This window comes from Arvicola amphibius, chromosome 8, assembly GCF_903992535.2.
Source record: "Arvicola amphibius chromosome 8, mArvAmp1.2, whole genome shotgun sequence".
In the NCBI taxonomy this organism is placed as follows: Eukaryota; Metazoa; Chordata; class Mammalia; order Rodentia; family Cricetidae; genus Arvicola; species Arvicola amphibius.
Genome location: NC_052054.1, coordinates 350,978 through 372,738, shown reverse-complemented (window position 1 = coordinate 372,738; position 21,761 = coordinate 350,978). Strand labels below are relative to the sequence as shown.

At 37.2% G+C, this 21,761-nt stretch overlaps 1 protein-coding gene across 1 annotated transcript in view; it reads left to right on the top strand.

Moving 5' to 3' along the window:
• The first annotated feature begins 6,811 nt into the window (after positions 1-6,811).
• The window catches only part of Lix1 (limb and CNS expressed 1), a 49,540-nt gene continuing 34,590 nt past the window's right edge, over positions 6,812-21,761 (top strand). The window contains exon 1 of the mRNA XM_038340772.1: positions 6,812-6,893. Coding sequence (XP_038196700.1) covers positions 6,812-6,893 — 82 coding nt within the window. The remainder of the gene's footprint in view (positions 6,894-21,761) is intronic.

Sequence of the window (21,761 nt, the reverse complement as noted above, 5' to 3'; positions counted from 1 at the left end):
TTATTTCAGGGAAGATAAGCATCCTAGCTATCACTTTTATATCTCGTTTTTTATAATTGTGTAATGAGTTATCTTAAACTAAGTGTGCTATTAAGACAAGGGAAACGAACTTTTCATAACAGCAAAGTTGCTTTCTCATTTTCTTTGTCCCATCCCCCACCCCAACTCACACATGGTCGTCATCTTATCATCTCATCCCACCCCCAGAAGGCTGGAATGTTCATAGATTCATTGAAGCTCTTTCTTTTATCACTGGGGACTGAGTTTTCATCACTGAGCATGTCATTTAAATGCCATTTCTCATCCTTTAAATTAGTACCCTCACAGAGTTTGTTAGAACATCATTTTCTTTACTGTAATCTTTTACCTTTTCTGTAGGCAGAGACAGCTCATTCATTTGTTGACTGCTCAGACCCAAATAATCACACAGAAATGATATTAATTACAACACTGTTTGGTCTATTAGCTCAGGCTTCTTATTAACTAACTCTAACATCTTAAATTAGCCCATTTCTATCAATCACTGTATCACTGTGAGGCTGTGGCCTACTGGTAAAAGTTCTGGGGCATCTGTCTCCTTCAGCAGCTACATGGCATCTCTTTGATTATACCTACTCTCTATATATCTCTGTTTGGATTTCCCACCTGGCTGTACTCTGCTAAGTCATTGGGTGAAACAGCTTTTTTATTAACCAGTGGTAATAAAACAAATTCATAGCACACAGAGGGGAATCTCACATCATCTCCCCTTTTCTATCTTAATAAAAGAGAAGGTTTTAACTTTAACAAAGTAATATTTATATATAAAAAACAGGTATCAAGCAAGAATTATAATTACAATATTTTGTGAGTCTAAAGTTTCATATCAAATTCTTCATCATAATTAAGGAAAACTATAACTATCTGTCTTCAATTCTTCAAAGACCCCAGAAGGATATTATATTACCTTTGAAAACAGGAAGTAAATTGTAAGCAACTCCTAAAACTCTAAAATTGACAGAGACATCTAGCTGCCTGGACAGTCACCCAGTTTTTCTGTATCATTGGGGCACCCATCTTCAGCCTACAGGCCCATAGTGTCCAGCAGACTTTTTCATAAAGCAGGAAATTTGAAAGGCTGTTTCACCTCTCTTGGCGGTGTCAGTCACTTTCTTTTGTATCCTTCAGAATGTCTGGCAGTTTCTTCTATGAAACAGGAACCCTGAAGGACCATCCTGTCTTTTGGAATGTTAACAGTCACTTTTTTGTGGGTTGTATATGTCCAGTTCATATAGAATATCATTAAACAGTCCAGGCAAGAGCAGTTTCTTGCCCAAATGGCTAGGCTTGTCACATTAAAGGCAAGTTTCATGATGAGCTTTTTCAAAGCCCATCAGCCTCTCTAAAGTTATTGGTACTGCCAAAAGCAGACATATCTCACTGTTGAGAAAAGTCTAAGTTCTTAAAATATTTAAATGTCATATTCCATAGATCTTTGACGTGTTGAAGATTCTTTAAGCGAAATATATCTCTATATATCTAGAAAACCTAACTAACATGAATACAACTTTGACTATTACAAATTCCTACCTATTAATCTGGAATTTTTAATTATACATTACATTTTAAATGAGCGTCCAAACACAATACCTTAAACAAGAACAAAAATACATATAACAAAATTGTATCAATAAACTATAAATTTGTATCAATAAACCAAAGTGCATATCAATGTGTTCATCTCTATATCATATCTCCCTTGTTTGATTTTTTAAAAGAGATTGACTGTGACCATTAACAATTTATACCCAACCCCTTTTAAATGAAGACAAACATTTATAAATAATTATTTTTGGAATTTGGGCATAGTTTTCCCAAAACCACATCCTGCTTTTTGTTGGGTGAAATATTTTTAGGGGTTCATGGAGACATTTGGGGGGATCTTGTTCTATCAAACCACACTAGCCTGGAAGGAATCCATAGGTTCTCATCTTCTGTGGAAACCAAAGCAGAACCTTTTTTCCAAAGCAACATATCCCTTAGACCCAAATTTTGAAGTCAAGATACCTTTACAATCTCCACAATCAAATGTCTCTCTGCAATCAAAAATTTGAAGAAAACACAATAATATACATGATTCTGATTGTCTGTGTTTATTCCATCTTTACATGGCTTATTTTTCTTTAGTCCTTTAATTTATGACTGCCTATACTCCTTTATATTGCTTTTACTGTCTCTTTAAAGTCTTTGTTTTATTTTTTAACTGTCTATACTCTTTTTCTTCTCTCTCCCAAGCCTATGTGCATTTATCCAAACCTGTAACCTATTTAGAGGTTTATCTCTGTCTGAATCTGTCTTTATATCTGCAATCATTTTCTGACCAGGAGTGCTTTTAAAATGGTAAGCAGCTTAGTTGCAGTAGCCCTGGATGTTGATTGCCTCTCTTGGCCTTTCAATATGGCAGAGGTACATTTACTGTCAACTCTTAGATTCATGCTCATTGCCCCAGCTCCAGGGGTACAGCAGATCTATGTCACCATTAATCAACTTGTAGTACTCTGCTCACAAACCCCATTCAAATGCTTCATAGCCCGACCTCTCAAAAGAGCCAGAGTCATTTGTTTGTACTGCCAGTACAAACCAGGAAGCCATTTCTTAAAGAAGCTATGCATGCAATTTTTTGCTGCTAGCACTGAGTCAGGAAAACTTCTCTTAAAAGAGCCGTGCCTCTGCTTGCTACCAGCAAACAAAGTCTATCTGAAAAATTCAGCTACTAAGAAGCTGTGCTTAACTCTGTTCCTTTGTGTCTAGAATTCCTTCCCAAACTCTCTCAGTTTTTATATGGATGTAGTTGCCCAATGTTGGTGAGCCATTTTGCAAGTGGAGATTGTGCATTCGTTTCCCAGCCATTCAGACCCAAATAATCACACACAAACAATATTAATTACAACACTGTCTGGCCTATTAGCTCAGACTTCTTATTAACTAACTCTTATATCTTAAATTAACCCATTCCTATTAATCTGTGTATCACCATGAGACTGTGGCCTACTGGTAAAGGTTCCAGGGCATCTGTCTCCTTTAGCAGCTGCATGGCATCTCTTTGATTCCTCCTACTCTATGTATCTCTGTTCAGATTTCCCACCTGGCTATACTGTGCTAAACCATTGGCTGAAACAGCTTTTATATTAACCAGTGGTAATAAAACAAATTCACAGCATACAGAGGTGAATCCCACATCACATTTCCATATTTTAATTGTACCTTTGGCATAACCTTCAGGTAATCAATGCTCACAGTGAAAGCCATAAATCCCTGTTAAAAATTAGACACATTGCTCAATGTTTCTCTGTCCCTTCCATCTCCATCAGTTGCTTTTTACATCAAAGTAAGAAACCGCATAGTAGTTTTTTGACTGTTATTAATGGAAGTTTGATCTAAGAAATTTTTATGAGCATTCAGAGAAGAATGTGTAAGCAGAGGCGTAGGAAAACTTTTATTGAAAGATTGCATTTAATGAAGAAACAATGCTAACTTTGATGTTGTGTAGTCTGACTTCATTAAAGTTACTGTTTTCATTGACTAATGTGAAAGACCATGTTTCTTTGAGCATGGCAAATTTGCTGTGAGGGTCTTTATTAAGATCCTCATAGCTACTGGGTGGCGGTGGCTCACACCTTTAATCCCAGCACCAGGGAGGCAAAGACAAGTGAATCTCTGTGAGTTCAAGGCCAGCCTGGCCTACAGAGTGAGTTCCAGTACAGCCAAAGCTACACCGAGAAACCCTGTCTCAGGGGGAAAAAGAGAGAGAGAGTGATGTTCATAGTTTTTTTTTTTTTTACAAATTCCTATGTGTCAGTGAATATCTTTTAATTTTTATTTTATTGACTTCTGTGTCTCCTATGAATGGTTAAGTTGCCTGAGACTAGAAGTGACTTTCTGAATATCAGTCTACCATTTGTGAAATGAATATATGATCTTCTAGACATCTAGAAAATCTGTGCAAACGTTTGTGTTCATTTATAAGCATAAAGTCACAGGCGTTAGAATGTAAATAGAGCATTCAGAACAACTCTCTGATTTTATGCAAGAGAAATGTAAACTCAGAGATGAGTGGCTTTTCACAGTTAGATGACAAAAATATAATTCTAGGCCTTATTGAGCCCACGTTTATTGTTCCTTCTGCTATGCTGTTTGAGTCTCAAGAGATCACTGGCCACTCTTCCAGAGCGCTGACTGCTTCTCCAGAGTATCCAGGTGTAAGTCCCAGCATTCATAGACACCAGGTAAACATGCAGTGCAAAAAAATAAATGCAAGTAAAACATTCATGCATATAAAATGTTTTAAAGAATTATTATATTCAATTTAGGTCTACAGGAAAAGCCTATTTACTGATCAAAATCTAGGCATGAATCATTTCTAACTTTTCTGTTTCCTATTATCAGTGTCATTCCTTGGGGAAATCCATATTATTTGTCCTGGTTCTATAATGAGAACACTAATTGTCTTGGTTTCCAATACTATGTTATTCTCAAAGAACTTACATTCATTCATACCATGTGTCTATTCTCAGGGTAACAGGGTTGGTTTTCAACCACCAGTCACCCAGTTTATTTTTGAAATTAGGAACTTCTTTCCTCCAAATAAAAAATAAAATTTGAACTCTTGGACAACAGTAACTAATATTTTTCTGGTCTGAAGTGTTGCTCAACAACAGATTGCTTGTTTAGCCTGTGCACATCTCTGGGTTTGATCTTCAGCAACATAAACACATGCACATTCACACACACATACTTGCTCACAAATTAGCGCAGGCCATATAAAGTATACTTTGTGACCCAAAGTAAATATCTTCATGTTAAGTTCAAGCATACATAGGAAATATACATAGATCTATATGTAATTTCACTTAATGTTTTTGTCCATGGAGCAACCTTGAGTTTCTTCTGTCCGTGGCCTATATTTCCTGTGGGTATTTGCCAGAAAATAGTCATTATAATAACAATTACTATTACTGCTAGATTTTCCTCTTCTTCATTTTTAAGCCCTCCCTTCTATAAGTAGCTGAAGAAATTTTCACATGAAAGACATTTTATTTATACACAGTATTTAAAGGATGAGTTTCATAATAATAGAATGTAAAAATTGGAAAGAACATTATAGAGAACAATCTGTAGTGAATGCTATGTAACAAGACTTAAACAGGGGCTCAGGTGGGGAGACTTAAAGAAAAGAGGTCTTCCACAGCTCCTCAACAACTAATAGCCTACAGATGTTAAAATCAGTTTTTTTTTAAATTTCTGGAATTACATATAATTACAATGTTATCAAATAACATGTTTGTCTCTTGTCAAAATATTATTTTACACATAGTTATGGATGCTGTAGAGATCATAGGAAAAATCTGATTTATGATTTTTTAAATGATGTTTTATATTCTTTTAAAGGTCTTATTTTTTGCTCTTGCTCACCAGAAATTCTTGTCACTTTTGTTGCTGTTGTTTTGGTGTTGGTGTTGGTGTTGATATTGCTGCTGTTGTTGGTGTTGGTGGTAGTGCTATTGTTGTAGGTGGTGATGGTGGTAGTGATGGTGGTGGTGGCAGTAGTGTTGTTGTTGGTGGTAGTGCTATTGTTGTAGGTGGTGATGGTGGTAGTGATGGTGGTGGTGGCAGTAGTGTTGTTGTTGTTGGTGGTGTTGGTGTTGGTGGTAGTGCTATTGTTGTAGGTGGTGATGGTGGTAGTGATGGTGGTGGTGGCAGTAGTGTTGTTGTTGGTGGTGGTGTTGGTGTTGGTGGTGGTAGTGTATATAGGTTCATGCTCAGAGGATGATGTTATATAACCTCTTTTGTCACTCTCCACCTTATTTTTTACAAACAGAGTATTGCTGTGAATAAGAAACTCCCTATTTCTGCTAAATTGACTGGTAGACGGGTTCTGGGATCCATCTGCTTTCCTACACTAGTGTTACTTGTACATGCAGCCATGCCTGGCTTTTACATAGGTACTGAGGATTTGAACTCAAGTCCTCTTGCTTTTACAACAAAGGTCATTACACACTGAGCCATTTCTCCAGACCCTTACCCTGTTATTTTTAATAGAATGAATTATTATGAGTGAGTGATATCACAATTAATTGTCAGTTTTAGGAATGGTTTTATTTGGGGAGAATAAGCGTGGTCATGCAAGCTACAAATTAGTCCACCAGGTTTTGCTTGGTACTGCTCACCAGAATTCACTATCTTTGGGGAGAGGATTTTGAATGTATTCATAAAGCATAATTTAACTTCAATCATAATATTTATAGTACCCTCTTTTCCAAACAGGAATTTAGATTACGTTGGTTATAGTGGTTATACAATTATGGCAGTCTCAAGGAGCCTCTCCTTTGTAATTTAGTAAATTGCTTTGAGAAACGTGCTTCTTGAGTTCATATTCCTGGGTCAGTTCATTTGAAGATAGAAGGCCAAAAGAAATGCCGAAATATGCAGGCAGCACAGCACAGGCAAAATCTGGTTGGAGAGGAACTCTGTTCCCATGATTAGTGAGCTTCCTGAGCCAGCCTGTAGGTGGGTGTGTTTAACAGGAGGAAGCAATGGGAACCAGCCTGTCAGCCAGCTTTTCAGGCTAATTAGCTCAGAATACAACAAAGATAAGTGAGCCTGAGAGGAGGGCCCTGAGGGTCTTTAGATTCTGGGAAATGTCTGATTGGCAGATGTTAAAAGGGATTCTTCGGTAATCCAGTGCATCAATGAACTGCACAAATTCAGTCCAGAGCTGCGAGAATTCAGGCATGAGGACGCTGTGCAGCAGGCTTGCACAGGCAGAGCCGAGATGGACAGAACCTTGGAATCTCTAAGGCACATCATTGCCCAAGCCTTGCCTCACAGAGACCCGGCTTTGGTCTTCAAAGACTGTAAGTACTGAAGGAGAAAACCTTATTTTTTTTCTGATTTTTAGAAAATAGTCATAAGTGTCTAGTCACATCCTATTTAACTATGATTTCTGCTAGATCTTTGTAGTCTTGTGTTGTAGGCTAAGTGATATTTAAATTGTTTCCAACTTCAGTCAGGAAAATAATTTCATTTTACCTACATCCACGATGTTCTGGGTTACTTTGCCAAGACACTACTGTATAGATGACCTTTTTTTTTCTAAACTCTAAAATGCTCCAAGTCTTAATGAACTTTTCCGGATGCTTTTTAAATAATGCAAAGCAGACTGGAATTTGGTGAAAACTAAAAATATCTTGGAAATGATAATAAAAAAATGCATCTCTAGTTGTTAATCTATTTAATCTTCCAAAACATAGCTAGTCACATTTAAATCAAATACTATTTTTATCTAAAAATATTTGTAGTGAACAAAATTTAATAATAAATTACCACTGAGCTCCTAAATTTTAATAACAAATTATAAAGCCAGAAAATGAGATACCTTCCTCACTTCAGCCTTATTCCCCACATTCTGACCCCCACCCCACATGGCTTGGCAAAGTTATTTTTAAATCTTTTTCTAAAATGATTATGAAAAATAATTCAGTCAAGCTTTCCAATTTGAACAATACTATTAAACCATTTGTCATATAACTTTGCTTCTGGAACCAATTTGATTTCTTGCTGCTGCAAAACAGACTATCTTCACTGTGTATCTTATCTACAGTGGGTGTCAGATTACAAAGGGCTTCTGAAGTAGAATTGCGCTTTGGAACTGCCCAAAAGGTGAAAATGCATATGGAATGTCTTTCAGCCTGCAATGCGTTACAGCTTTCTTCCTTGTGACTCTAGTGATGTCTGTCTCCACCAAAATATCAGTGGTTTGGATTTCGCCTCTGATTAGTGAATAACGGTCCTCTCCAGATGTCCCTGTAGCTTATATTTCTCGTATGTGTGGTGGAGAAAGAGAAATGTTGGGCCACTTTATTCTATAAAATTTCCCTCTTAGAAATTAAATCGTAACCAATCTGGCCTCCAAGGCATAAAATGAAAGCTATTTTCTTTCTTGTTTTTTTTTGAATATTGCCTTCAAGCATTTGTCAATAGCTATGTTAGAAATAATAAAAATCACTCCATCCTGAAGCCTAGCCTGGAGTCTATTCTGGCTCGTAATGTTTCCCTCAGTGAAAGAAAAGGAAAGAATGTCTCTCTCCTACATTGCATTCAGCTCTTAGTGAAGGGCAAACGGCATTGGCATGTCCAAAGCTTTGGGTAAACTGTAAGGACTTAATCTAGTGTTTGGAGCATAGAGGCAGTAAAAAGAAATGGAGGGAAAAGTGAGGTTGCATGGTCCAGGTTTTAAGCTGAACTAATTTCTTCCAATTGCATACTGTCTGTCACCAAAATGTTTGCAAGAATGCTATTTTTTCTTGTTTTTTTTTTTCCCCCTGAGACTCTTATAATCCACACAGAATTCTTTCATATGGAAAAAAATGTGTCACATTTCATATATTTCATTCATTCACAGCAACAACAACAAAAAACCCTGAATTTGGCTTTTTTTTTATTGCCGACTTTACCCTGGAACAACTGCTGCTCTGCAGCTGGCAGCTGCTTGTCTCACTTTGTAAGTGTGAAAGTTTGAGAGCTGGTCCTCTCTCTTCTGGCTTGTCTAACCTGGGAACAACGTGATTAAGTGACAAATGTCTCTACTAATCTTTGTGGAAGAGTAGAAAAGGGTTTACTTTCTGAGTTAAGACATTAGATGTCTTTTGGGGACCAAGCCACATTTTGGCAAATTTGGTGGCTGTACATGTCAAAGTCTGACCTATGAACCTAATTTTTTTTGGCACATCCATAAGTTGCTGCCACTACACTCCTGCTGACAACCAAAAAAAAAAATCGTGTCATCAGTCATCAGTCTTAAGTGGCAGATTCTGTCTCCTGCCCTCCTCACTCTAGGCTTCTCCTGTGACACAATCCATCCAGTCTCTGCCAGGAGGGAGGGACATGCACTTGAACACATCACTACTAATTATTTAAGAAGAATTGCTTCCTCTCTTTTTTTTGGAAAATGAATAGGGACTTCAAAAATTTATAAAAACCCTTGGGATTGGAGAGATGACGCAGCAGTTAAGAGCACTGACTGTTCTTCCAGAGGACCAGGCTCAGTTCCCAGCACCCACATGACAGCTCACAACTATCTAACTCCAAGAGCAGAAAAACATGCAGGCAAAATGTCAATACACATAAAATAAAAATAAATAAATTATTCAGGAAGGAGAGGGAACTGGGAATGGTATGTAAAATAAAAAAGCTTGTTTAAAAAATAAAAATGTAAAAAAAAAAAAAGAAGTTATAAAACTCAAGTGAACAAAGGAGAATTTTTTTTAATGTCAGCTTGTTTCTAAACTCCTCTTCTATGAAGACAAAGTGCTATTTCCTTTGTTCTCTGGACACACAATACAGAGAGCAGAAATGGCCTCCTGAGTTATTCACCACCCTTGGTTGGCTTTTGATTTGCTTACAAACAAGCAACAACTGGTAAATTTTCTCTCGAAGTTGATTAGGAAAAGCACTCTGAGCATTTTCTAGTCTGAGTCAGATCCATGTGGGAATGGTTACATTCGCTTAAGGAAATACATGTTGAATGCATTGCTCAGCCAGGAAGGCCCTTCAGATGCATTTTTACAATATGATTAGTCTGTTGTAGTTTAGATGTCGTTCATCTGTGATAGCTGTGTATTTTTAAAAAGTATTATTTTCTTTCTCCAAAGGAAAGGAATCCCACATTTTTCTTTTCTTCCTAGTTGACATTCAGATGAAAGAGGTTTGGGATAAGGTAGGCTCCCTATCTGAAAATTGCTTCTGAAGGCTGGCACCAGACTGTTCTGCACAACAGGAGCGCCTCAGTAATCGGCAGCACTGGATAGCACCACACAACCAGACAGAACATGTTTTCAGAGAAATCATGGCAAATGTCCTTGCTGCCTTCCATTCTGAGTTCTGTGCCGTCCAGTTTTATTCCATGGGTTATGAGTCACAAGCAAGGATGAGCCATCTTAAGAACAACCCCTGCCCTCTCTTGTGGAGCATGTGCTTGCTGTTTGCTTGCTATCATTTGACCAGTCCTTGACTTTTTCTGGAAAGAAACTACTGCATCATTTCAAGATGACTGTGTAGCAGCAGATCCTAACCTAGGTAGTAATTCTTCACATTACAAAAGATAATATACCTTCCATCTCTAAGGTGTTACTTCATCCATTATATAGACACTAGGTAGGATGTTAAATCTTCATAGGATAGCAGATAATATGCCAGAAACATTTATTCTTCATAGCAAGCCAGTAAGTGCAGATACTGCTGTATTACTGTAGTACCATTGTTATAAGTCAGGGAATGGAGCCAAATTGCCCATGTCCCACCATGGAAGGACATAGAGGCTAGATACAAATATCTTCCAACTCCTTACTTTTTGTTGCTCACTAAATGACACTGGTTCTTAGAGGTGCCAGTTACTACTGTATTATCAGAGCTGTAATGGCAATGTCTGTTGGGAAAACAGAGAGATGAGAGCAGTGAACTTTTCTGGGAGGTGAGGGAGCCTAATAAGTAGTCATATTTGAACAGAATATGGCAAGGATGCAGACATGGGGGTGTTTTTAGAGGAGGAGAAGCCACTTGGCCAAAGGCTATACAAGGAGGATGGACTGAATGAGAGCTGAATAGAAGAAGCAGGTTGATTGTTGCTGACAGATCGGCCATCAGAAGGTGAAAGAGTTAGATATGATTGTAAACTCCATGTGGAAGTTCATGTCTCTATGCAATACTGTTAAAAGTGTACTGGTAATGGCTGGGGAGAACTGCAGCTTTCATCAGTAGGAAATCATTTGCCAGGTAAAATGTAAGTTAGTAAATGGTAAATATGCCTCGGGAAGTTGTTACTTTCAGTAACTGAAGGTCAAATTGAAACAATTTTCTCTAAGAGATTGTTTAAAAGCTATCTTGATTGTCATTCCAGCCACAAAAATTAGTAGATTACTGGGTGAGCTTTATAAAGTTGTAATTTTGATTTCACTAGTATTGTCTCCACATTCTGAGATGAAAAGGTAAGATGGACTCTTTGTTAAGTGTTGCTCAGTTAGATGCAAATTTCTCACATATTTTAGGTGCATTAACTTTTTTATTTGAAAAACATTTCTCTGCATGGAAGGTTTTATATATATATATACATACATATATAAGATAGGTGAGTACTTAACTTCAAAGAGCACATTTTTACCCCTTGGAAAACTCAGAACAGACTTCAAGTCTATTAAAAACATCTTAGTAATCAAGAATCTGGCTGTATATGGCCTGGGAGAATAAAAATCCTCAAGAGTCAAGTATTTTTCCGTCCCATTTTCTTTAGTGCAGTTACTTGAAATCTATAAATTTGATGATACATTTATAGTTTTCACATTTCACAGAGAGGGATGGATGTAAGGCATGTAAAATTCCTTTCATGCTGCAGTACATTCCGCCATATAAACTGCCCTTGAAAGAACACCATTTCATCTCAGAGCAATGATTCCATCTTAATTGTAATAGAGTAAATGTTAATACTTTTGGTACTAAATTAGAAATGTGTGCTTTATGGAAACCCCTTCAAATGCCAGTTTTACTTTATTTGTAACAGGATACAATAACTTTTATTTGAATCAGCTCATCTATCAGTGTTATGAAAAATATTCTCTTTATCTTTTTTCAGAAAATGTTCATTTGACAGTTTAAATATTGAAATACAGCCTAAAGATAAAATATTTTAAAGTCTTTTAACTGGGGTGGGAAGGGTGACTTCTCAGTCAGTTAAAGGCCATGTCTGTCCTAATATCTTTTTCCTCATATATTAATACATTTAACAAATAAAAATAAAATTTGATAGACTATCATCCCATGGAATTGAGATTGGTCTGAGACCTCTTTATAGGCTGTTGTCCCATCTTACCAGAGGTTTTTATTTTTATTTTTTAACAATTGAGATTTGTTAGCTTGAACTCAATTCTAACAACTTCTGAAACTCATGTGCTAAGTTATAGTCCATAATAGGATACAGCTGCCCAAGGGTGAGGTTCTAAGTTATGATTTTTCTGTTTAAATGATACGGTTTTACTGATTATGTGCTACAGATTGATTTAAGAAATGTTAGACAACTTTAGAAACCTTTCATAAAAGAATTTTTTATTAGAAATATTTTATATTGAAGTTTTAACCCCAAAAACTTTTATTTCTTTTCCTCCATGTTCAAATGTCCATGTAAGTTTAGTCTGTAGAGGTATTTAAAACAATTCTATTTTAAAAGAAAAAGAATTCTTTTTGAAAGTTTAAAGATAACTGGAAAGAAGAGACAATTACTCCATCCTGTAGTTCTCTCCATTGTCTCTCTGGAGTCAATGGAATGTTACGGTTTCAAATTTTTGTTGGCTTTGTTTTTTCTCCCCGATGCAATGGTAATCAGTTGATCCCTAGTTCAGTCTCATCTTCTTGAGCAGCTGTGAGAACCCATCACTCTCCCAACACTTGGTTGGCACTTATGGCCTTTGCTTTTTCATCTACGTTTCTAAACTACCTACTATAATTTTTCTGAGGTGGTTTTGTCTATAGCTTCGTTTTAAGTCCCAGGGAAGAACCAGACCTTGTACTTTTGTTACATGCCAGATGCCTCTATAAGGGCAGGTACCTGGAAGGCATATGACAGAAATATTTAAATCATTGTTTAACTTTTCTCCCCCACAAAAGGGGAAGAGGAGAAGACATTGTTGGGCATTCTCCTTAATGATGAAGTATACTTCCCAACACTTTTCTAAGCCATTCTTCAATTGACACAATTAGCAGAGAATAATTACATTTAGGAAGAAGTTGACATCAAATTAGGCAGGAGAGACCATGAGAGAAGCCCCGAAAACAAAAGTTACTTCAGGCAATTCAGCCAGAGATCTGCCTCAAGCTAGCCTTATGACTAGCTCAGAATCACCCCATGCGCCATTGGCACAATGTCTGAATTTGTGCCTCCAGCTTTAGGTTACCAGGGCTTTCTTCTTATGGCCCAATTCTGTTTGTGCCTTTTTACTGAGCCTATGGCAAATACTGAAAAAAAATTCTTTAAATAATTATTTCTAGGGAAATACTTTATGCACCTAAAACCATATTTGTATAGATTTGACCATTTTAATGAACTTGAATTTGTGCCTGATCCTTTACTGGATATCTCACATCACTGCTCCATCAAACATCATAAATACAGTACAAAGTCAATGCCCAGTAGAACATGGGGAAAGATAAGTACCCCACAACTGGAAAACACATTGCATCAGGTTTCTATTCTATACAGCCTTTAAAATTGGATGATATCATCTGATTCATGCTACATGTGAATTGTACCATGCTGCCGCTGCTATTCAAGTGTGAAACATACAATGACTTTTAATTTAGCTTGCCTTTGAATCTTCCTTTGGTTCCTTCATACTCTCTTTCCTCTCCCTGTCCTTGCAAATATACATAAAATAAATGTTATTTAACTTTTCTCATAAAAAGATTTAGAGTTCAACCTTTTTTAATTCTAAAGGTGAAAAGTACCCCCAAAAGGAATGATATTATTTTTAAATTTTTTATAGACCCTCCTGAAAGGTTAACTATGCAAAACAACTAAAGAATTTCTATTCCTTCAAAGAAATGTTTGGAATGTGGGTAGAAGTGAAAGGAGGGAAGAAAAGCCAAACAAAAACCAGTCAGCTTCCCAGCTGCTTAAGGAGCTGAGACACAACCCTTGAATAGTGCCTCTGCTGGGAACAAAAAAGGACTCCAGCTGCCTGCCCCACTGTGCCAATGTGGCTACCTTAAAAGAATTTTCATGCGAAAGGAAAAGGGGTCAGGGCCCTCCTGCTGCTGCAAGACACGGGGCAGTGTCTGTAAGAGTCCGCTAGCTTGGCCTGGCCAAAGTTAAAGGTAGGGATCATTGCAAATGCCTAGACAAGCTAGCCTGGCTGATGTGTTCCTGGGACTCAGACAGACAAAGAATAAGACCCAAAGGTGCCCCATTTTCAACCTATTGTGTGTGCATGATAAATTAATATATCTTGAGTTTATCTTTTACATTATTTGGGTGTCCTTTTCCTGTTTCCCTCAATAAAATTAGAAAATCACACTGATGAGAACAAACTCTACATGATTGAGTTGCTAGAATAGTAAATACTATTTAACATTATGTAAAATGTCACCTGTTAACAGGTATTTTAATTAAAAGGGGTGTTCTTAAAGTATTATAAACATAAATCCAGCTATTCAAAAGCAGAGAATCAATTTGAAAATACATTAATTATCTTGAAAGCCACTTAATGATGTATCTGTAAATGGCAGTCTTTCCAATTTGTCTTATTTTTGGCAAGGAATATTTTACTCAACTAGAAATTTTCCTGACATAAGATTAAAGAAATTGGCTCTTTCTTTGGTAGATTTATAACAGACTTTTACTATCCTTTGTGTGTATGTGTGTGAACAAATGACCTCTTCTAGGACTGACATTTTAAGTGATTGAACCAGACTGTGAAATATATTGTTTCTGCTTTCCTGGGCATATGAGTCACTAAGTATTAAGTTAAAATAAAAGTTAATTCCTCAGTAGTTCTTGCTAAGGGCAGATCCATTGCTTTTTACTCTCCATCAAAACGTGAAAATTTGGGATAATAATATCTCAAAATATTGGCAAATAAAACATTTTAAATTTATTTTTTTGGCTATTCTAAATCTTTGACTTAACCAGCAAATGTTCTCAAAAGAGCTTGTTCTTTTTGATCTCTGAAATTCTCATGTATTTGGTCAATAAGTAGCACAACATATTTAGTAAGAAGTTACAGACATGCATACTATTTTTAGAGCATTTAATGATAAGGTTTCCAAAACTCTATTAGCAATAGTTTCAAAGATGCAATATGCAAACATATAATCATGTCTTCTTTCAACACCTCTGATCACAATAGTTAAGAAACTAGTACTTAGCATATGTGAAGATCTACTCTGAGAATTTCCTTTTTTTAAGACACACACTGTTTTCCTCAGATGATGAGCTTCAGCTTGGATCAGGTATTTATCTCACTGTGGTACAAACAGGGTTCAAACCCAGGCTGTCTGACTCAGCAACTGCCTATCTCTTAATGATAGGTGAAAAGATAAAATGCAGTACACATCATTCAGGGTGCATATAAAAACACTTTATGATCAGTGGAGCACATAATATGTCATATTTCCTATGTGAAAACATAGATCATTGTAGTAATGAGCTGCGGGCAGCCTTCCCGCCGCCCCAGCTCCCGGCCACCGGCTAGCTTAAAACCCAAAATAACATCACACAAATTGTATTCTTTTAAACACTGCCTGGCTCATTAGTTTCAGCCTCTTACTCACATCTTGACTAACCCATATCTAATAATCTGTGTAGCACCACAAAGTGGTGCCTTACCAGGTAGATTCTAGCATACGTCCATCTTGGGCTGGAGCTTCATCGCATCTGGCTTCTCTCTCTGAGGAGAGGCACGGCGGTCTGCCTAACTTAGGAGAGGTGTGGCATCTTACTGATCCTTCTACCTCACTTCCTCTTCCTGTTCTGTCTACTCCACCCACCTAAGGGGCGGTCTATCAAATGGGCCAGGCAGTTTCTTTATTAGCCAATGAAATCAACTCAAACAGAAGACTCTCCCACATCAGATCATATATCCCTGTTGGTGGCTCCATTGAAAAGATGAAAACACAGCTCTTTTGCTTCTTTGTCTTCTTCCTTCCCTCTGCTATAGTGGTGCCAGTCTTCTGTTAAAGACCACCTGCTTCACCGTTGCAGACATGCGTGTGACGGGGCTTAATCTAGAGTATTTGTTTTCCCTGTGTTGATATGTACAAGCACACAGATGATAGGAGCTCTTCACTTTTCTGTATTTAATTACTATGTTCAAATCTCCATTTCTCAATTTTCCATTTTGCTTTTGTAAGCCTGCTCTTCTTTAGTACAGTCATCATCAGAGTCATATTCAGAGTCTGAGCAAACGTCTTTGCTTGGCTTTTATGTATGTTTTCCCTGACTGTCATCTAACATCTTCTCATCTTCCTCCTCACCTTTACTGTTGTTACTTTCTCCTCCTCATCTTCACTCTCCTCTTCTTCAGGTTTTCCTTGTATTTCTATGTGAATCAGATTTCCTTATTCTCTCTCCTCATCGCTGTCCCCAACAGGCAGTTCAATGCATAAGCAAGGGCAATGGGCAAAGAACTCCACATTCATTCCATCCTTGTCTCCCACTTGAGTCAACAGGGGGATCAGCTGTGGTTCATTTCAAATTATTATAAGAAGCTGAGTTACTCCAATTTAATCCTTAGCAAATCATGTACCATCTTGGCAGTACCTTTCCTTCATAGGAGAAGGTGAAGAGTTGTTTCCACTGCCCTTTCGGGTTCCTTAACTGGGCTACAAACCAGGTGTAAGCATATGTAAACAGGAAACAAGAGGAAAACTATGCTTAGTGATATATTTATGCAAAGGGTTCATAGTAAATATGCGATATGAAGAATGTCAGGTAAATGAAATTCATATAGCATTCAGAGTTTCAGAAGTGATGGAGGAGGTGTATTGAGGGAGGGTGGGGATGCAGGAATAAGGGGGTTAAAGAAGGTATGTACCATAAATAAAGTTTGCTTAATGTAAGAAAACGTTTTCTCAGATCTGGAAGAACATTGGGGGAAGGGGAGACTATGATCAAACTGTATTTACATTTAGATTTGTTTTAAATAATAAAAATATAATAAAAATAAAGACAAAGTTTTGAATAATGAAACAATGAAAGAAATTAAGGAAAACACAAATGAATGGAAAACTTACTCATGTTTATGGGTTGGGAAAAACATGTTTCCTCAGTCATGAAAGTTATTCCAGAGAAGGTCTCATAAAATGCAAGTCGTCAATATGGTATCAGACTTCCCTGCGCTCTTGGTTGGTGAAGTTCCTAGGAAGTGCTGTTATGACAACTGAGTTTCTTTAGAAAATCCAGCTTTAGTCAGACAAAGCTCTAAGAAAAAGCCACTGCCTGCACCATAATTCCCTCCTTTAGCATGCATAGTGCTTCCTTCAATATTCTCATGTACCAGCCGACCCAGACACATCCTGCACATAATTCTTGCCTTTCTGAATCTAACTTATTTGATTAGCAAGATGATCTTCAGCTCCATTGAATGGGGCGAAATGGGACCTAAATGGATTCCAGACTGCATTTTTCTAATTTTTAAGTTGTTGAACAGTTTTCTATGTATTTTTTGACCACCTATACTTTGAAAAGGGTATATCCAATTCATTTTTCCTTGATTCTAATTACATGATGCACTAAGTTTATTAATTTGCTTATGGTGAGCAATTCTTATATCCCTGATGTAAAATAAACTTGCTCATGATATATGATTTTTAATGTGTTTATGAATTTGGTTTGCTTGCTCAGCTTTCTTTTCAAAAGCTCAGTTTTTACAAAACCCAGGACCACGAGTCTGGGAATGGAACCACCCACAATGGACTGGGTCCTCTTCTATTGATCACTAATTAAGAATATGCCTTACAGCTGGATCTTACGGAGGCATTTTCTTTACTGAGACTCCCTTCTCTCTGATGACTCTAGTTTGTTGGAGTACAGTCCATGTCAAAAAGAAGGCATGATGACAGGAAGCTGAAGTAGCTGGTCACATTGCATCATCCGTTAGCAGAAAGGGACACATGCTAGTGTTCATCTCACTCTTTCCTTTTATTCAGTCCAGGAAGAGAGAGAAAAAAGAGGATAGAGAGTTATAAAGATAAATCATTTAACAAAATAAAGTCTTAAGAGACAGAGTAAGACAGTCATAGATTAAAAGGAGTAAAGAAAAAATAAGCCACTTAAAGATGGAAAATTCACAGAGGGTCTTGATTATGTATATTATTTTGTTTTCTTTCAACTTTTTGTCTGTGAAGGAGCTAAGTACAGAAAGAGTATGGACTACTAAGTTAAACCAACATAAAGGTATTTTGATTTCAAAATTTGAGTCTAAAGATATGTTGCTTTGGAAAAGAGGTTCTTCTTTTATTTTCATAGAAGATGAGAACCTGTGGATTACTTCTAGACCAATATGGTTTGATGGAAATAGACCTCCTGAAAGGTTGCTGTAAACACTCCCACAAAGAAAATATTTTGTTCAACAAACAGCAGGAAGCAGTTTGGAGAGAGTATGCACATATTCCCAAATATTGTCTATAAATGTTTGTTTACATTTAGAGGGGGATATGATATAGCTATAAATAATTTGCACTGGTATAGATCTTGGTTTATTAATACAAATTTAAGGTCAATCTTGTTATATATATTTATGCTCTAGATTAAGGTGTTGTGATGGTGTAGTTCATTTAAAAATGTAATGTATAATTGAGAAATATAGGTTAATCTATAATAGCCAAGCTTGTAGTCCTGCTAGTTAGATTTTCTAGATGTATAGAGATATATTTCAGTTAGATAGGTATTCTTCAAAACTTTCAGAGACCTTCAGAATACAGCATTTGAAATGTTTAAGAACTTATGACTTTTCATGACAGCAAGACACGCCTGCTCCTGGTAGCACCAGTTACTTTAAGAGGAAGTTGGGCACCAAAGAGGCTCATTATGGAGTTTGCTAGCCATTTGGGCAAGAAACTTCTCTTGCCTGGACTGTTTAACTGGATATGCAGGACCCACAGAGAAATGACTGCTGCTGATGATGCACAGATTAATGGAGATGGGTTAAATTAAGATGTAGGAGTTATCCAATGAGAAGCTAGAGCTAACGGGCCAAGCAACGATTTAAATAGTATGGTTTCTGTGTGATTATTTCAGGTCTAAGCTAGCCAGGTAGCCAGAAACCAACAAGCGGCCACCTCCTGCCAACAGCCAATAGTGTAAGTGTATTTCTGGCTTATTCTTATACTTTAAGTTAATCCATTTCTATTAATCTGTGTATTGCCACGTGGCTGTGGCTTATCTCATAAAATTCCATCCAGCATCTGTCTCTGAAGGGGCTACATGGCATCTCACTAACTCCACCTTCTTTCTCCCAGGATTCAGTTTAGTTTTCCCACCTAGCTCTACTCTGCCCTATCACAGGCCAAAGCAGCTTCTTAAAGGCAACACATATACAGATAAACTTCCCACATCATCAGTCCACATCCATCTTCTTCTTTTCACTTTGCAATTATTTAATTACTGTGCTATGTTTTTTTTTTTTTTTTTTTTTGGTTTTTCGAGACAGGGTTTCTCTGTAGCTTTGGAGCCTGTCCTGGAACTAGCTCTTGTAGACCAGGCTGGCCTCGAACTCACAGAGATCCGCCTGCCTCTGCCTCCCGAGTGCTGGGATTAAAGGCGTGCGCCACCGCCACCCGGCTCTGTGCTATGTTTTCTTTACACTTTTTGGAGCTTTAATATTTTACTCACTAATTATATAATTAATATAATATTTCTTCGGACAGACTGTAAATCTCCATGGGCTGAAAGGCCTGTTTTGAACTTTCTTGTATTTCAAGATTAGGGGTCCTATATAGACTGTGACAGTACATAATTGTTTGCTAATTAGGATGCTCTGTTCCACTCATCCTTCAAGATATTTTCAGTACAGTGCTCCATGCAGGGAACATAAATCAATTAATGTCAAGACAAATGTACCCACAATCCTATTTACAACTTTCCTAAACCATAGTTAATAAAGATACAGCCCACGTGAGATCACAGCTATCAGTTATGTGCTAACTCTGACTAGGTTTCTCCTTTCTGAACTCACTCTACCATCTCTGGGGCATCCCATCTAGCTGGGGGCAGATTACTACCATCACAGCCATGCTGCTTCAGTGACACTAGGGTTCATACATAAAACCTATTGCAGAACTCTCCTATTCCTCTAATTCCTGTTCCTATTCTTATCCCGAACTAGGTAAATTTACTTATTTCCTACATATTAAGTCAATCACACAACTGTTCAGACAATGCAAAGTGTTGTTTAGATTCCAAATGAACAATGACTGTTTCTAAGAGGATAATTCTATCTTCTTGGTATAAACCTGTGAGGGCACAGAGTAGAATGAACCAGAGCATGTTTCTTCCAGGATCCCATAGTCTGCTGTGAGTTAAATCACAGAAAACTATAGTTTATTAGATGAATTGTTACCACAAAACATTCCGTTCTTCTAGCCAAAAGAAAGGCCAGCCAAGTCAGACTTGATAAATGTAGCCAGGAGCACCATATCCATTTTATGAGCATGGTTTATAGGAGATTAAGTGCTAAGACACAGGGCCACTAATGGAATAAGAGCTTAGGAAGGGAGATGCATATAGGTTACACTCAATGAGTAAGGCATGATGGAGGAGGTAGTGTTTCATCTTAAGTGTGGGAGTAAATTAGGTATGGGGGTGGGGAAAACAGCCAAGGTAAAAGAAAAAAAATAAGTCTCATGAGTTCAAAGTCAAGTAAAGAGAGTGTTCTTGCTGAAGCCAAAGAAGAATTTTGCTGGCGAGGGTCAAAGGTTAGATAATCAAGGTGTTTTACACTGTTCATGTCTTCTTTGGTTAATTGTGAAAGCTTCAAACTGGACTTTATAATAAAAAAAGGAAACTCGAAGAAGGAGAAAATAAAACCTCCCACGTAGAAGAGCTTCTGGGCAGTCTAGTTATTACTCCAAAAATGCAGTTATTATCAAATCTCAGAATATATTAAAGAGAAATTATATTAGTTATAGTAAACTGTATACCAAATTATCTTGTTGTATACTAAATATTCAAAATCTTGAGGAGATTTATCACTGCATCCAAAGAAGCAGTCCAAGGCAGGGAGGTGGATTAATAAGTTTTACAAACAACATAAATTAGAAGTAAATTGCTTCCTCTATTTTCAGTGGTCTAAGATGATAAATACCATGAAACAGAATTGGGTTTCATCTAGTTTCTAGGATCACCCAATAGTCCTATTTTTTCTTACAATGCTGCCACAATCATTGGACCTTATACCTCTCTACAACTGCCCCATCACTTAGCATCAATTACGTGCTTATCTTCTTGTTCTTACTGCAGCATCAGCCAAACTGTCCCTGTGTGCTTTCTCCAGGTATCCAGCCAAGGGTCACTAGCATCCCCATTTAGCATCCAGATTTACCAGGTAAATCTTGTCCTGGTTGTTGATAAAACCGTTTTACTCTAAATACCATTGAGAGAAAGTAGAGACTGGAAAAGGAGCCTTACTAAACTTTGAGAGAAATAATGTATACCTTTAAACAATGTGTCATAGACCACAATTTCTCAAACTGCTGTGGGGACCCCATGTGAAGTCGACTGAATGTGGGGGTGGCGAAATCCATTGGCAGCAGCAAAGTGTTTTTAAATAGGTAATGGCCAAAAGTTAATTCAAAATCAACTGCATACTGAATCCAAGGTTCCCAGAGCCCTGATTGTTTATATTGTATCACATGACTGCACTGCAACCTTGGTTTTGAGCATAAAACATCCATAGCTCACACTGTGTGAACTGTCCGTCACTAACCACAAGAACAGATACAGATGGAAATATATATTATTAGCTAAGAAGTCAAATAAATGAGGCCTGAAAATTCTGAATTAGCAATATTTGTCAAAATATATCACTGGAGTAGTGTAGAAAGAAGCCAGGCTATGGTGAGTAAAAACCAAAAGGAGCACTAAGCAGAGACAGTTAGCATAAGATATTCTTACTAGCAGCCTGATTATAACATGAAAATTTAGTAACCAGTCACCACAAATAGTTCCAAGGTTTAGTGATGTA